This window comes from Ammospiza caudacuta, chromosome 1, assembly GCF_027887145.1.
Source record: "Ammospiza caudacuta isolate bAmmCau1 chromosome 1, bAmmCau1.pri, whole genome shotgun sequence".
NCBI lineage: Eukaryota > Metazoa > Chordata > Aves > Passeriformes > Passerellidae > Ammospiza > Ammospiza caudacuta.
In genome coordinates, this window is record NC_080593.1 from 90,359,134 (window position 1) to 90,375,837 (window position 16,704).

A 16,704-nucleotide genomic window follows, 5' to 3' on the forward strand; every position below is an offset into this window, starting at 1 on the left:
TCCCCTTTGACTTTTGAGCTAATATGTTACCACTTAAAAAACCCCCCACAAACATGTATTTTCTGTATCTGTTTGTGTACTTAAATTACTGCTCTCTTAGTAGCCCATATTCAGCTTACTTTTATTAGGTGTTATCTCCTTGAGCATGTAATTTATGAATTTCCTTAATCCTTCTTCTCTCTAGTGTTTAAATTTCATTCTTGAGCTGTTGTTTTATCTTATTTTACCTTTTTAGCAAAAACCCATTGTGCCAACTGACACATGCAGGCTTTGTTCTGGTAACACAAGTAATTAATTTTCTCATTTCTGGATTTTTGGATTCACACCAACTATCCCCCTACTTAAGATGGGCCATGATACAACAATTTAAGGGATCTGCAAATCTTGTTCTCGTCATGAAAGAGTTAGAGATTAGCATTAAATCTATTTTGGGGATATAAATTATAAGGATGTGAATAAAATGTATAATCTTATTCCTTTGTGTAGAGTCCTCTCTAGTAATTTGGGAGATGGAAGGGATAAAGTAGAAAGGTTGATACTGCACCTACTTCTTTAGCTATTGTTCATTAATCAGGTTCTCCTGGTGAGGCTTCTGTGCAAAACTGGAGTGCTCCAAAGCCTGATTTCTCCTTTTGCAAGTAGTTATTACTGGGAGAAAAATCCTTTGAAGAACTGTCATTATTATTACTGTTATGTTATTGTGGGCTTCCTTTGAGCATTTTTAATAACCTCATAACAATATGGTTTAGTAACAGTGGATGTCTTTACCCTTCAGTTGACACAGAAAGGGAAGAAGTGTATGTTTAGCAAATATCCAGTTGTCTTATTTTGCTTCAGCTGAGACTGTAAATATTGTCAGATCATTATCTCTTTTAATAATTTTTGAAAAAACGTTAGTTGAAACAAATCAAGACGACTGCAGCTGAGCTGGTTTTGTTCTGGATTTCACCTGTAGCTGTGGTTGTTGGTTTCTGGCCAGTGGGGGGGGATGAGGTGGTTTGCTTTTGCTGGGGTTTTTTTTGGGTAATTACAGTGTTTAGTCCTTTGACATCCAGAGATGTTAGTTTCAAGTGAAAAGCCATAGATAACAGCTGCCTAGCTTATCAAAGAGCTTGTAAGCAAAGCAGTCATCTCCTTGTTTGATAGCACCAACCCGTCTGTGGCAGAAAACTTATTCCTAATTTTAAACCTTACTGTATGGCCAAATATGTCGACTCTGCTGATAATGTCATCAGTTCTTGTCCTGTGGCAATTTTCTTATGTTCTTTATCCCCTCCTGTATTCCCTCCAGTTTAAATGAAAGACTGAAATCATGTCAGTTAGCATAAATCTGCCTCCAAAGAACTGTGCTCTGCTGAAAGCACAGGTTGTTTGTTCTCATCGTGATCCCTGGCAGTGTGTTTCTTCAGATTCCTGGGAGTTCTCTCTCCACCTGAAGTCTTCTGATCAAGATGACTTAGCTACAGCCTTTTCATGACTTCCTGTGCTTCAGTTTTCTCTGTTCTTTTTTATTCACTCTTGCTACCTTATTTTTCTTTTTTTTTTTTTTTTGGTAGTACTTTTTTATTGAGTTCTTGCTAAATAGATGAAACTCTGAGCTACTTCTTCATAAGTGGTGTGTTTCTGTCCAGTTTTCACTTCTCCATAAGTCATGATAAATCTCTTTGTTCATCTTCACACTACTCTGCTGATGTCTGTCTTCTTTTTCATGCCCTCATGTCTATGGCTTGCTATCTGCCTTGTTACCCCTCCTTTGGGATAGTTCCTTATATTGTGAAAATCACATGTTTACTGTGAGAGACTGGATTTTCTCATGTTTCCTTTAAGAAAAAGAAGTTATCTTTTTCTAAACCTACAGATACATGGAAACTATATGACTGAGTTTAACCATCCTCATGTGAATTAGAAGTAGAGTCTCCTGAATGTCAGTCACTATCATTTCCCCATTCTTTTACCTTTTTTTTTCTTCCAGTAGAACAGCTGGAATTTTTTTCAATTTTATCAGTGAATTCTTCCTTGCTTTCTTCATGATTGCATTTTTCAGTTCATAGTGATGAAGCATCATAATTAGGTTCAAGAGATTTTGAGGCCCAAACACAGAGAATGCTGTGTTGGGTGCTCTGGCCAGTTTCTTCTTTCCCAACAGCTCAGATTTAACAACTGTAAAATCAAGATTTAACACAGCAGAGCAGGCTTCCTCCTTTAATATTTCCAGGTGGTTCTTGCTTCCACATTGATTTTTCTCACACTGTTCCCTGTATCAGCTATCTGAAGCTAAATTTCTCCCTTCCTCCTTCTCTTCTCTCTGCATCTCTTTGCTTTCAGCACGCCTCTGTGACTGTGCAGCTCCACGCCACCTCACCCTGTGCACACTCTCTTTCTCTCGCTTCTCCCTTGCATCCCTCTGGATCTTTGAGATGAGTAGCTCTCTTGGCAGATTCACAGAAGTCAAATAATTTATTTGGGCTTTAAACTCAGAGATCAATTGCCTGATGTCTACCTTGGTACTATGTTGATTTTATTCATCTTTGGCATCCCTGCCTGCTGCTTTCTTACCCTGCATGCCTGAAGTGGTTGCCTTAACATGGATATCTTTTATAAAGCACTGTGCAGCCATATTCTCTGCAACGGCCTGCCTATTTTCTTGGAGGGAATTAGCAGGCTTGAGGGGTAGGAAGAAAGGGGGTCAGGAGGTTGGCTTTCCATGTCTCAGGCTTCAGGCAGCCATCTCACACTATGCCCTCAGCCACAAGGATTCCTGACCTCTATGTGTGTGCGTGTGTGGGGGTTGTGACACTGCCCTTCAGCTTATAGTTCATCTTGTATTGTTTTTATTAATTCAGCTTTTATTAATTCACTGGAACCCCCAAGAACTGTGTTGGGGTTTTGTAGTAGTCCGATGAACGTGCGGCTGAGCTGCTTGTTGCTTTATTTGCCTAATCTACCCACAATTACAGAAAAGCCATGTTAAAAAATTGTCTGTAATAAATATTGAGCATGTAGGACCTGTGGGTACATGCCAGCTTGAGATAGCTAATATTAAAAATGTATAGAAGCATATGCTTACAGATAAAAAGCATTTGCATATGACTCCACATCCATTTTGTTGGAGTTTTAAAAAGGTTGTGGTTTTTAAAATGCATTTGGATGTATTTTTCTACCTGAAGAAAAATGTTTGCTTTTTACGTGATAAACAGCAGTGGAAATGTCCACAGGAGAATGGAAAAGCCCCAAAGGAAGTAAAGATCTGCAGTTTGCTGGGAACTACCTGATGTGAGCTACTTTCCTTTTTTCTGTGGGCATGATATTTTTCACTTGTTACCTGGAGCTGTAGAGCCCCAGATCTTGGGCTTTGTGCATTCTGGTCCAGAGTCCCAAGGTCAGGAAGAGGATCTTGTCCAGCTGTCCTCCTGTCACTGCCAGCATTCTGCTGAAGACAGGATAAAATGCAAATACCCTCACTCTTAACATTTAGCTGTGCCACACTCTGCTCACCTGTGGAGTCCTCTGACTTTCTTCTGGTGTCAGGAAAACTGTGGAACACTGATTTATTTTTTTTTTTTCAGTCTGAGACTCAGGTCTCCCAGCCCCCAGGGTAGCCATGGGACCTCAATGCACAGAGCTTGAGAAAGGAAAGCTGCCTGTGTTCACTCACAGAGAGGCACACACAAGGCTGGAACATAGTAAATTGTTCAAAATGCTGACTCTGCAAAGGAGAGGGAAATTATTTTACCAATTAAATATTCACAATGCACTTGTATATGACAGCAGTAGGTTTATAAATACATGGACGTCTCGCTGTCTGGTAGGAGGCTCTGTGGAGGTAGCCATTCTCTTCCTTGTGAATGTGATGATCTGACATCTGCATGTACACAGAGATCAGCATGTTTGCAACATTGTCTGCAGAAAAAAAATTGCTTTAAAAGTAAAAATCAATTCCTTTAAAGTTAAAAGTAATGAAGTACAACAACACATTTTGTTTTAATCTGTCTTTAAAACCAAAACACCCAGGTCGTTAACAGTGCTGTAGGTTTACTTTGTAAAGCTGTAAATGTTTTACCCAGAATACTTGCACTCTCAGGACAACTGAGGCAGATGTGATTGACCTGGCATATTAAAAAGTCTTCTCTCTTTGTGGTGTATGTGTAGCTTTTAAATATTCTTCCTTAGCATGTGAGACTGCCTTTCTGAATTAATTCCTTTTGTGTCTCACACAGCTGCCTAACTCCTTGCAGGCACCCACACTCCCAGCCCTCCCCCAGACATCTGTTCTGATTCTCAGTGCCAGGTGCCAGAGTTTAAGCTTGTTGGGAGGAGGGACAGTGACAAAATCCTTCATAAAATCAAATAGCTGTGGCTTTTTAAACAATATTTGTGGTGGAATTTCATTTCTAATCTCTGGGTTTTTGAAAAGAACCCAAAAGGTGTTAGCCTTTACTACTGATTTTTTTCAGGTTTTATCTGGAAAAGGTCAGGCTTGGGTGGAGATTGCTTTCTTGTTGGGGTAAAGATTTTCCTCCGTTTTTCTTTTCCAAAGTGACGCTGCAGCATTCCAGTAGTAAGAGGCCATGGCACCTGTAAACCTATTTCTAGTCTGGAATTATTTTTCCCACATGGGAATACATCTCATTAGAAACAACTGTACCCTCATCACTGAATTTTGATCCACAGAGGTCTTACATACCTCGCTTCTACTTGAAACACAGCTGTTCTTGAAATCTTCCAAGCCTGCCCTAAAGCTGCCATCGGTTTCTAGAGGTCTCAAAGGGCCAGTGTTGCTCTCGTACAGTCCAGGATGACAAGGTCTAGGCTGCTGTTTATGTGCCAAAGTGCTCCTGTTTGGCACTTAGGGTTTGCTTGGGTTATCTTTGGCCGATCAGAAAATGCTGGGCTGTCAGAGCCAGGACATTTGCCTCAGCAAGGAGCAGGTGCAGAGCAGCATGAGACCATTTCCCGTCTCAGCCTGGGAACAACCGCAGTCATCTCCTCTGCTCCACACTCTGAACTTCTCAGAAGGGGCTGTCATGGTCATCCAGTTGCAGGTTTTCCCCTGAGTCCTGGTCTAATCTTAAACAAGTGGAGTACAGCTGATACCCTTCTCTGCCATTCCCTGAGATCTGCCTTGGAACGTTTTCCGGTCACCTTCTTGCACTCATGGTGCATCAGAGACATGGCCAGGCTGCTTCTGTTTTCTGCTGTCTCACCCAGGCACCTGGCTTCTTGTTTCCCTTTCCCCAGTGTGATAGGGAATATATAGTGTAAGGTAAAAGCCTAGAAATGTGAAATAAATGGATTTATATCAGCAGCTGTGGTCTGGGTGGTGGAGGACATGGTACTAAATACTCTTAGTCCGTGCTGGGTTAGGGGAAATCAGGAAGGTGGAATGAGGAGTTTAAGCTGCTCTTTCTCACTCTTTCTTTTCATCTCTCCTTAGGCATGTCTGCCACTTACTCTTGCAGTCACTGAAGGCACAGGAGCTCTCTGTGGCCCTACTAGTCCTGTAGAGGCTTGAGAGAAAACTCTTCCAGTGTATTTCCCAGGGGCAAAAAAATAAGGAGTGGCTTGGTCACTCACAGGCCTTGGCTGAAATGAGAAGTTTCAGCTTCAGAGAAGTGACTTGATGTGGCAGTCTTCAGATAACACACAAAGGGCAAAATGTGTAACAAGGGGAAATATCAGTGAGCAAATTTAAGCCACGAAGAGTGGAGAACATTTTTCCACACTAATATTAAATGTGTGAGACCACCACTTTTGGAGACCAGATGTATGGATTCAAGAAGGCACTAAACAAATTCATGAAGCTGTCCAGCAATGGCTATGGGAAATGCAGGTCTGGAGGCAATCTCCCAGAGTGCCATGAATCACTGATTGCTGGCAGCTCAGCAAGTCCATCAGCAATCTCTCCACCCTTTTCTTGGGCTCTTCCTTTAAGAACTGCTGTTGATGTCTCTCACACATAACATGTTCAGCCAATGTGGGCTTCACTTTGGTCTAGTAAAGTGCTTAGTGGCTCTTAGGACAGAGCTTAATCAAATGGTGAAACAGCCTCACGATACTTCCTCCAGAGTTTTTAGGAGAATGATCCCATAGGCCCTTCCAATTGTCTAGTCCCATGCCTGAGCAATCTTGGTGAGGGGAGAGCAGCCTGCCACTCCAAAACACAAAATGGGAGTGCTCATTAGCCAGTGCCCTATTTATATATAGTGCAAGGTAAATATTTGGGAAGCCTGAAAATGCAAAGCTAATAGGGTTGTTAGAGAGGATGGGTAAAAAAAAAAGGATGGTTACTGAGAGGCATAATGTCTAAGGATTTTATGCTATCTAAGATAAGCCTGAAAAGGACAAAACTAAATAAGGAGTCACTAAGCCTGTTCTACTACAGAATTTGTCTGCCCTTGGTAATATTCCTTCCTGCTCACATTTTTGTATGTGCTGATAAATGTCCTTGCATTAATAAACTCATAATGCAGCTTGTTTATCCCTTCAAAGCCAGCCCTTGCAGCTTTCATTAGCATTTTAGGATATTTATGGCTTTGTAAATGACTAGAAATCTGCAATTTGTCATTAGGAATTAAGAAAAATCTTCCTTCCACTTAGGGCTGAGGCTCAGCTTTGGCCTTTGAGGGACTGAGCCACCTCTGGGCCTCATAGACAAAAACACAGTCAGACAGTGCCCAGATTTACAACAGCAAGTGGCTCTTAGTTATTCAGATGTCTTTGATAATGTGTCATCCGCTGTTGCTGGCAGGGATCAGTGTTTAGGCTCAGAATTAATTTCTCTCTAGCTGGAGAGAAAACAAAAATATCTCTTCTGCAAGAGCAAAAAGAGAAAGATGTAGTAACAAGGAGAGAAATAAAAACAGCAGCAGGCATGTGTAAAAAAATGCATGTATAGATATATGTATGTAGCATATACACACTGCAGAGGTTAACAAAGTGCTCTTCAGAAGAAAATGTTGTACTTCACTCTGCTGTGCTCTCTACTTTCAACTTTGAAATACAGGAAGTTAAGAAAATTTTAAAGGTTTCAAAAGGGAGTTTATCTTGTAATTGGTGAAGGGCTAAAGAGTTGGATGGGGAGGGATAATAATCAAAGGAGCCTTTTCAGCACTAAGCTGTAGTCCAGAAAATCAAAGGAAGGAATGTTAATTGGTTTGTACAACATGATATTCTCAGTTCAGAGTAGCTTCAGCCACTCAATGGTACTTTTTCTTTTTTTTCTTTCTCTCTCCCTTTAGGTTGATTAAGTGAATAGAAGAAAAAAATAAAAAAAACGAAGCTACTTTCAAGTATTGAAGATACAAGGCCAGGATGAACACGAAGGACGGAAAAGTGTCCGAAGGAGGTCTCAATGTCACTCTTACCATACGCCTTCTCATGCATGGCAAGGTGAAGCATTTCCTGTTGCCTGTGTGTTGAGTGTGTGTGCAGCTACCAGCAGAGCCTGGCACTAACATTGACAGAGGGTCTGCTCCCCCTCCACCTTGAGTCAAAAGCACCATTGCCATGGCCCAAAAATCACCCCCTGCCTTTCAGGGAGTCCTGCTGAAGTTCATGCTGCAGCCCAAGCTCATTGAAACAAGCCCTGCCCGTAACAAACCCATTTTGAGCGGATCCGGCGGCAAAAAAAAAGGAGTTCTTCCATTGATAGTGAGCCAAATTGGGCAGACCCTTGCAGGAGGCTGACCTGCATACAGCTCGCCTTTCTCAGCATTTGCTGGGTTTTGCAGAGCTTTTTTAGGATACCAGAACATTGTCTCGTGTGAAATAATTGCCACGGAGCTGGTGTCTATTTCTGTTGAATGCAAATGGGGTCCAGTTCTTCATTATTCTGCTGTAACATCTCATCAGAGTGAGCCCCCTGATATGCTGGGGGTTCGCCCGGGTCCCTGTGGGTTTGGGTCGGAAGATTGACTCTCATTTCCTTTCTGTCCAGTGCAGCACTTAAAGCATGCAGATAAGTGGGAAATCTGTGCCACAGACAAAGTGCCAGTTCAGTATTGTCAGATTTAGTCTGGCTGTTGCCTATTTCGCATAACAGATCATAAAGTGGGCTTTTAATTAAAAAACACATTTCATAGGTTTGTTTGTATTATTTGCATCAGGCAACTCCAGGCATTTTTAGGCTTAATGAATGAATGTTATAGAAAGGAAGTGGTTAAGTCTCATCCTTAACAGGGAACAGTGAATATATAATGCATATTATTCTGGAGATCAAATTTGTATATATAAATCTAAAAAAATATTTTTACTCCTAGTTTAATTTCACCACTAAAATACTTATACATTTTAACATAGTGGATGTTTTCAAACTATGGTATGAACACGCATATGATAAACCCATAGCACAAATAGGACACTAAGGTATCTCCCATTCTATTTTACTTATGGAGAAGTGTGAGGGGGTACAGCTTAAGTTTGCAAATTAAAACCCTCAGAAATTAGGTTATGTCAGATCAAATTATCTTTTTTCTCAGAAATGATCTAACCATTTTGATTTTTTTTCCCCCTGAAATATTCAGCTTCAGGCAGGCATCTGGTGTGTAAATCTGCATCTTAAATAGGGATCTGTCAAACAAGTTTAATAACACTCTCTCTTACAAAACTCACCTAAAATCTGTACACGTGTCTGTGCTCAAAATTAGGTCTTCAGGGTTGATTCTACTGGTTTCTGGTCGCAGTGCATGAAAGCATTTGAGCACATACTTATCCCAGTGGGTATAAGCAGCCCTACTGGTTGCAGTCACATTCCCATGTGCTTAAGTGAAGGTGTTTTGGGCTTTTTTAATCATTGTCAGACAGCTCTACTTGTTTCAGAATCATGCCTTTAAAGCAAAAATGAAGTGTCTGTAATTTTCAGGACATTTTGTTTAAACTGTGGGCTCGGATTATTGAAGTTTTTTAAATCAGAAATGAAATCAGATAAAGTTCATTTTCTCTGTTAAACATCATTGATTTTGTGTGCAACTACTTTTAACAATAATGCATGTTATGTGTCCAGCCTTCAGTGCATATGTAGCCCCAAGGGTCTAAATTAAAGCCACAAAAGCTACAAAGTTCAAATTTTACCTGGATCTATACCATGCATCCTCATTTAACAAGGCACGATGGGTATTCTGTTAGCTCCACTATGCTCTAATCATGTATCCTATTGTACCTAAGTATTGGAAAGAGTACATTAAATCAGAATTTATTTTGGTGATTAAAGTCAGACGCTTTCCGTTTCTTTGATGTCATTTCTGTGATTTAAAAATAATACAGAGGAATGAAGGATGTCTGAATCAATATGAACTCAATGTGAGAAAGCATTCTGAAAGCTGTATGTGCCTCTGGAAAAGAAGAAACACATTTCTAGGCTCTTCCTTGAGATTTGTTGTGGTAAAGACATCAGTGGAAATTGTTGTTTTCTAATTAATATTCCTAGACAAAAGAGTTTGTCAAGAAGCAGAAGTTGGTCTGTAAATAATTGGTAATAACTTCAGAGAGAAGTGGAGGAATAAAAAGGTTTTTAAAATAGCAGGAGCAAACTGGATTCAGTTATTTTTAAAGTAAAATAATTTTAATGTTATTTATTACTGTATTGCATGGAAAAATGAGGACCTCTTCCTACTAACTTTAACTCTCTATGTCTAAACCATTATTACCAGTGTACCTTTGCATAGGGAAGACCAATGTGCTTTGAGTTGTTTGCATGCATTTTGATTGGAAATCCATAAATTGTGCTACTGTGCTTGCTTATCTTGCCTGTAAGTCCTGCAGACTTAGGAAATTTTCAGCATGTACTTTTAACGTGATTTATATAGAGGCTTTAAGTCAAGAATGGCCACCTTAATGAGGCTATTAAGGTAAATTCTATATCTGCAGAAAAATGAGGATTTGTATGAGTGGCCAGACCTCTTCAAGATGGTAATGAATAAAAAAACCACCACAACAAACAAATTGTGTTGCAAAAACAAAAGACATTATCATGTGGTGAAATTAAAGGAAATAGGAAGAGTCCTGAGCCTGGGAGAACTAGGGCCAGTGTCTCCCCAGTGCAGGTAGGACACCCCTGATCAGCACCTTTGCTTTATCTTGCTTTGGGGAAAGGAGTGTCTGTGCATCCAGCTGAGCTCCTGCCAGCCTTTTGCAGCCTCTGGCTGAGGAGGCTGGGACAGCCCCTGGGAGCACAGCCACTCAGCCACAGCATAGCAAGGTCTGGGAGCAGCCAGCTGGCAGCAAGGCAAGGCACAGCCTTGATATTCTCATGGCAGAAAACGTGGTGTTAAGGGAGGGCAGCAATTTTTTTACCAGTGATAGTGGAAAAAGAATTTGTGCAGGCCCTGCAAAAAGCCAACCACTGCGAGGTATGAAAGGTTAACCTCAGGGTAACCTCAGTGTTTCCAGGGCCTGGTATGAAAGGTGTCCTCCTGAGCTGGGACTTTGAGAGATTTTGTGATGATGTAAAATGAAAGGCCTAATTTTCATCTTGTGCCATGTAAAATGAAAGGCCTAATTTTCATCTTTTGCCATGTAGAATGAAAGGCCTAATTTTCATCTTGTGCCGTGTTACATCAGTGAAAAAGCTACAATGGTGCTACAGCCCTGAAGAGAAATCATGAGCAACACAAAACATTTGTCACATTTTCTGGTGACAAATTATAGGGCAGGTGTTGGTGAGGATGTTGTAAGGGCAGTGCTTAGGCATTCCTTGCATCCGCAGAGGAGCAACCGTCAGTGTCTGTGGGAAATCTCAAAAGCAAGATTAGGAAAAACTTGTTACGAGGATATGTGAGGAGGGATGGAGGCTGCCTGGGCGTGCTGCACCATCCATCACTGAAGGTTTCTAAGGACAAGTCAGACAAAACTGAATTCATCCTGTGAAGCTGTGCTTCACAGGCACTGCAGCCTCTGCTGCTCAGCACCTTTCTGACCAAGTTACCTGAATGCTGATCCAGAGGGGTCAGAAACAGAAGAGTCTTTTGAAGGACATGCAGTTAGAAATATAGAATATGCTAAATAATGCAGATACGCATTTTCATCCTTTATTAATGAGAAAGATGCACCACATTAAGAAATAAAGCTGTTTCATACATTTCAGTAGAGAAAAACAGGGAATATGAGTTGAGGCTGTTTACAGTGCCTACTTTTGTATTTTCCATCTGATTCTTGCTGTTTCTTGAAGTAAAATAAGTAAAATCACTGTGTAGGAAAGAGACGTGAATGGATGTGGGTATTTTATTATCTTTGTCTACTTCAAAACTGTAATTTCTGGACAAGATTGGAGTACTGTAAGGATTGCAAGATTTCTGCTTCCAGCAAAGGCAAGAATAGCACTATTTGCCCAGACCACATCACTGGTTTTGAAGGGCATAAGGAAGACAAATGAAGTGTATGTGTATTCATGGGCAAACAGCCCCCAGCCATCAGAGCCCTCTGTATGGAGAAGCAAAGCTCAAGCCCCAAAAGAACTGTATCTCTTACTTTTTCTTCCTTTCTAAATTTTTGTCAAGATAAAAATTATTTTGGCTCTTTGCGTGTCATAGTGTATAGGTGTAGACCTCCATGTTTCTTACCATTCCTTGCTCATATTTTGCTGAATTTTCTATTCCCATGACTTGTGGCTGATTTTTCCTTGCTTACTGCCTCAGGTAATGAGGTTGAAAGACTGAAAATTGTAGCCTTGCCCACAGGTATCTGCCAACATATTAATGTATGACACTTGACATCTGCAGTGGTCTTGAACTAGGTTTGGTCAGTTCATGCTCAGGAAGAAATAACTTCATAAAGTGCCTATTTTAACTATATTGGATAATGATTATATGATTTTGGACTAGTTTGGTTCTGTATACAGACAGTGTTAAGAGGCTGATTAAGACTCTGGAGACTCAGCATTAAAGTTTAATTTTAGATGTGGATAGTGAAGAGACTGTGGCAGTAGAAAGGTCTTAAATCTCAGGAAAGCAGCTTAATGGAGATTTACAAGCCAGGTCTATGAGGTGGAACAGGAGAGAATGTTTAAATGGGCCAGCCTAGAAAGGGCAGCAGGTCACAAATCCAGTATGAGATCCACCTCCATCTCATAGTGGCGGTGCAAGAATCTCTGCTTCCTGCTTCCTCCCTCCAGTACAAACCTGCAGGAGAAATAATGCACTGTTTTCAAAGGTGCTGTGTGAACGTGTGCATTGATGAAATCATATTGGGTGCAGTGAAGTCTGCAAGAAGCCAGAGTAGAATATAGTAATGTATTGAGCCTGAGGAATCTTTTAGAGAAAGAGAATGGAGTTTCAGCAATAAAAACCAAAATGGATTAATGAAGTCAGATGGTTAGGAAGAACAAGGAAATAATTTACAGGTGGGATGAAGGAGTGAAGGGAAAACTGGCAGGAAAGTAGGACTCTTGCCAAATACTGAGAGGTGTAAATTGGAGAGGTGAGGCAATTAACTGGAGAAGGTAATTTAGAAGATACATGTTCAGTGACAGAGGGAAATCTGGAAAGCATAAAAGGCTAAAAAGCATCAGATGTGTCAGTGTCTAGAGAGTGGCACATTTGGGATATGCTACGTTGGATAGGAAAGCTATTTCAGCAAAAGTGTGTGCAATTTTGGATGTATGGTATTGGTGCATCACGGGGCAAGGAGAAGGTAATTACCTTGCTGTTCTTCTGGCAGAATCACACCTGCAGTTCTGTGCTCAGCAGCAGGTGCCACGTGCGTGAGTGATGGTGAAGACTGACAGAGGGGGAATTCACAGAAAAATAACAAAAGTTTTAGGAGACTGAGGAGACTATGCCTAGCTTTCTTCAAACAGTCTCATAAATACATATTATAAATACAAATATTATGATATTTTGAATGCCACAAGTGCTTGTGGCTGGAAATAATGATATAAAATACTACTTTGAAAATAAATCTAATAAGGGAATCCCAAGAAAAAAATCTGGTATAGACACTTTTGTTATGTTCTATACGTCTCCTATGCAAATTTTAAACATGTCCAGTAACGAGTAGCACATGTATTATTAGATTGTATTATCTGCATTGATGGAGGAAAGATATGATGACTGAGTGGAGCTTTTCTTTCCCTGATACCATTTGCTCAATGATGCATTTCTCATTCAGCAGCAGTGAATTAGAAAAGATGTATCTGCAGTCAAATGTTTGGGTTTGGACAAAACCCTATGAGTGCCTTAGTACTTACAGCGTAATTTTAAATTCCCTCAGGAACTCAAGGTATCTAAGTTTGAAATTATTTCAGCAGGATCAGTGAGGGACTTGTGGCACTGGAAGCACTGGTTACAGTGACCTACATCCAGTTTCAGTGGTGGCTTTCAGACATGTTGGTAATTACTTTGTGATGCTACATACAGAATTTTTACAAGAAAAAGAAAATTTAGACTCATAAAGTAATGGCTTACACTTAACAGCTCAAATACAGAATAAAATCATTAGGAAAAACTGCCTTTTTCATTAGTTCAGATAATACCATTTTAGCATCAGGGATTTCTATTAGTGGCCACTTTTTTGGTGCCTGCTTAATTGCCTCCCTGAAAGACCGTAAAGCAAGTACAGAAATTAATTTTCCCCATCTTAAAGGTAATGACCTTCCTTTTCCATTTTTTATTTTTTACTTATTGAAATACAGAATGCAACAAAGTAACTTTAAGAATCACCTTGTCAGTAATACAATCTGAGCCGTAAAATGCCAATCAAACCAATGTTTGTTCTGTTCTTTCCAGTTTCCACAAACACTGTCAGGGTATTATGAGGATTGACTGTCCTGCCTATTGCTATTATAGTTCCTGTTTTGTTTGCTTGCATTGCTGTGATACCTGAGAGCCCTGGTCATGGAACAAAGCTCTGCATGGAGATGCACCACACAGGATGGACCTCTTCTCAGTGTTTTTGTAGGAGCAGCCAAGATACTCTCACTAGCCTCAAAAATCAAAAATCAGCAGAAAGGGAGAGTTCCCCCAGCCCCTGGACACTCTCTACTCCCAAAACCAATCTCCATAGCTGAGTGTTCCCACTTCTACCAAACAAAATCTCCTCATCAGTGCGTGACTAATGAACTAAGCTTGCAGAAGGTACACGCCCTACTCAGTGCTGCTGCTTCAGCATCACAGGTGCAGGGACAAGCACAGGGACAGAACTGAGTTTTGGGTTGGTTTTAGCAGGGAAAGCTGGGAGCTTAGGTGTGAAACTGAATGTAAGATGGCTACCCATCTGCTGTCAAAAAGCAAAGGAAAAATGCCCATTGGCACAGATGCCCAAAAAAATGTTAGATGTACTTGCAGATGATACATAATACTGGAATCTCCATCAGAAAAACCATAATTTTCAGATTTCCTCATACACTACCATATTTGTTAGCAAAAGATCTGCCTCAGTAAGGAAGGCCTGGGACCGCCAATGCCTTTCTAATTTAGGGCTGTGGGCATCAGACATTGACTACTGAAGCATCACCTAGGAACATGAGATCTCCCATGGCAGTGAGGCTAATCCCACGTAATCCCAGAACACAAATCAGATTCTCAGTTTACCCAAGGTGGCCTTTTTTTTCTCTGAGGCTGACAGATTTCTCTGAGGCTGTCATGTTCCCAAAAACTGATTTTTCTTCCAGTCTTTGAAAAATGCAGATGCCCCACATGCTCCATGCAAGCGCATTGCTCAGAACAGCTTTGTGGAACATGATCTTGGGGTCTTCCAGGCAAGCATATTCATGAGCATAGGTGACTGTTGGCAACTCCGTCCTCAGGTTAAGGTGAGGAGAGAGAGAGTTATGTTATGCCTCCTTATGGATGGGAGGAAGACAACTGGTCAGGGTTTAGAAAACTTTATCAGCACAGCTGTTGTGTGCTGTTGCCAGGACCCCTCCTTGTCCCATGACGGGTGTTTCCCCACCATGGAAGGCTGTATTCCTTTCCTTTCAAAGCTGTTTTGTTTGTAGACTCCAGCCCTACTGGTTCCACCTAGTCCTTGCTTTATAGTAAGCAGGTTAGCACGTGCAATCAGAGCATTGCCTGAAGGAATTTCAGGCTTTAGGATGGAGCCTGTGCTTTGTTGAATGTTTTGAGGTGAAAGCATATATTCCTATATTATTTCTTAAATGTATTTTCCTTCTAGACATGGCTTTATCTCAGGGATCCTATGAAGTTTTTGTTCCATTTCCCCCATAGCACTGATAATAAAAGCTGCATGATAATAGAGCAAGACCTGTGTGTTTCTATGGTCCCACAACAGCTACCTGTTTTTGTTTTGATTTTCCAGGACTCAGTAATTATTAAACCAACCTCACACTCAGAAAAAGTAATGGAATTTCACACTTTATGTTTACAGATCAAAGGTTAATCTTTAAACCAAGGTTTGTTGTCATTTGTTAAGCCTCTTGTTTTCTTAATATGACTGATTTCTTTCTCTTGCTATTCAAAGGACACACAAGATAATTGATTAGGAAATAGGTTTCTTCTACAACTAGTTTTATATCTTTGTTTAGTCATTCTTACCATCAAGAGCCCTGCAAAAGCCTTGACTCACAGGAATTTTTGCTGCCCCTTTTGTGCTGCCCTGTCTTCACCACAGATGATGCACAATCTGCAGAAATAGCTTCTTAGCTATAAATAGAGCACTTCCCAAGTGTTCATTAAGAACAAAATTCATCACATTCTTGTGAATAAGGTATGCAAATAATATTATATGCTACATTTCACCGTGAAAGAAGCCATCCCCTGTTTTTACCATTGCTTTTCCTCAAGTCATCTGCAATGAATTGGCTGATTGGTTATCAATATACTTTACTGATGCTGGGCAGTCTCCCAGGGTTTGTTGGTGAGGTCCAGCTCTTGTTTTATCTACTTGATTAGAAATTTCCTACTTAAGAAAATCATAATGACCACTCTGTCCCCCAGGCTTGAGAATTATCTTCAAGTTACCTGAAATCAGCATCTGGATTTCAAAATATCCTCCATTATCTCTCCCTGGACTGCAGTGAGGGTTGGTTGCCTGACTTACACTGAACTCCAAACTTGTAATGAACCAATGTAGGTGACAGACATCTTATGCACTTAACTACAGCACATTTGATGTCTGGCAGATCTGGAAACATTTTCTGAAGAAGGTAAAGCCATTAAAGTAACCTTGGTTAGAAATAATGCTAAAACTTGAGGGTCATAAAAATGGTGTTAGGTATCTCATTTAGCAGTAAACTTATTTCATGGTGATATGAGAAACTGTATGAAACAAATACTGGACTGTATAAAGAAACATTAAAGGTTTGTTGAAGTAGCTTTGGTAGTTTGAAGAATGAGGTGAAAAGAGTCTCTTGATTTAACGTGTGGCTGTAATGGATTTCTCATCATAGTTTAAGACATGATCTGTTGTCACCAGTACTTTCTAGGGGCTTTCCTAGAAAAAGCTAAGGCCCCAGAAAAGTTTGAAGTGACCCATTTAAAACCATTCTGTTGTTTTGGGTTTTTTCCCAGTAATTTGTATAAAGCAAAACTCTGTAAAAATTCTGAAATATCCGTGTAAAGTTTGTGCTTCTCTCTGCCCCTGTGATCTTACCTCACATGGCCAAGCAGAATACCATCTCCCAGAGTAGAGGGAGAGGTGGCATTGGCTTGGATGTTTTGTAACTGGTTTATAAAATAAGCTCTAAAGTCACCCTTTGATGAGGGGGAGATTTGAAATAGTCCATATGATTACAGTGCCATTTGCTGGCATGTT

The 16,704-nt window shown here is 40.5% G+C and overlaps 1 protein-coding gene across 2 annotated transcripts in view; it reads left to right on the forward strand.

Moving 5' to 3' along the window:
• Positions 1–16,704, forward strand: part of LOC131568899 (poly(rC)-binding protein 3-like) — a 496,267-nt gene that overhangs the window by 428,079 nt on the left and 51,484 nt on the right. For both annotated transcript variants that reach the window (XM_058821076.1, XM_058821067.1), the window contains exon 6: positions 7,239–7,389. In XM_058821076.1, coding sequence (XP_058677059.1) covers positions 7,312–7,389 — 78 coding nt within the window. In that variant the 5' untranslated portion in view covers positions 7,239–7,311. The remainder of the gene's footprint in view (positions 1–7,238; positions 7,390–16,704) is intronic.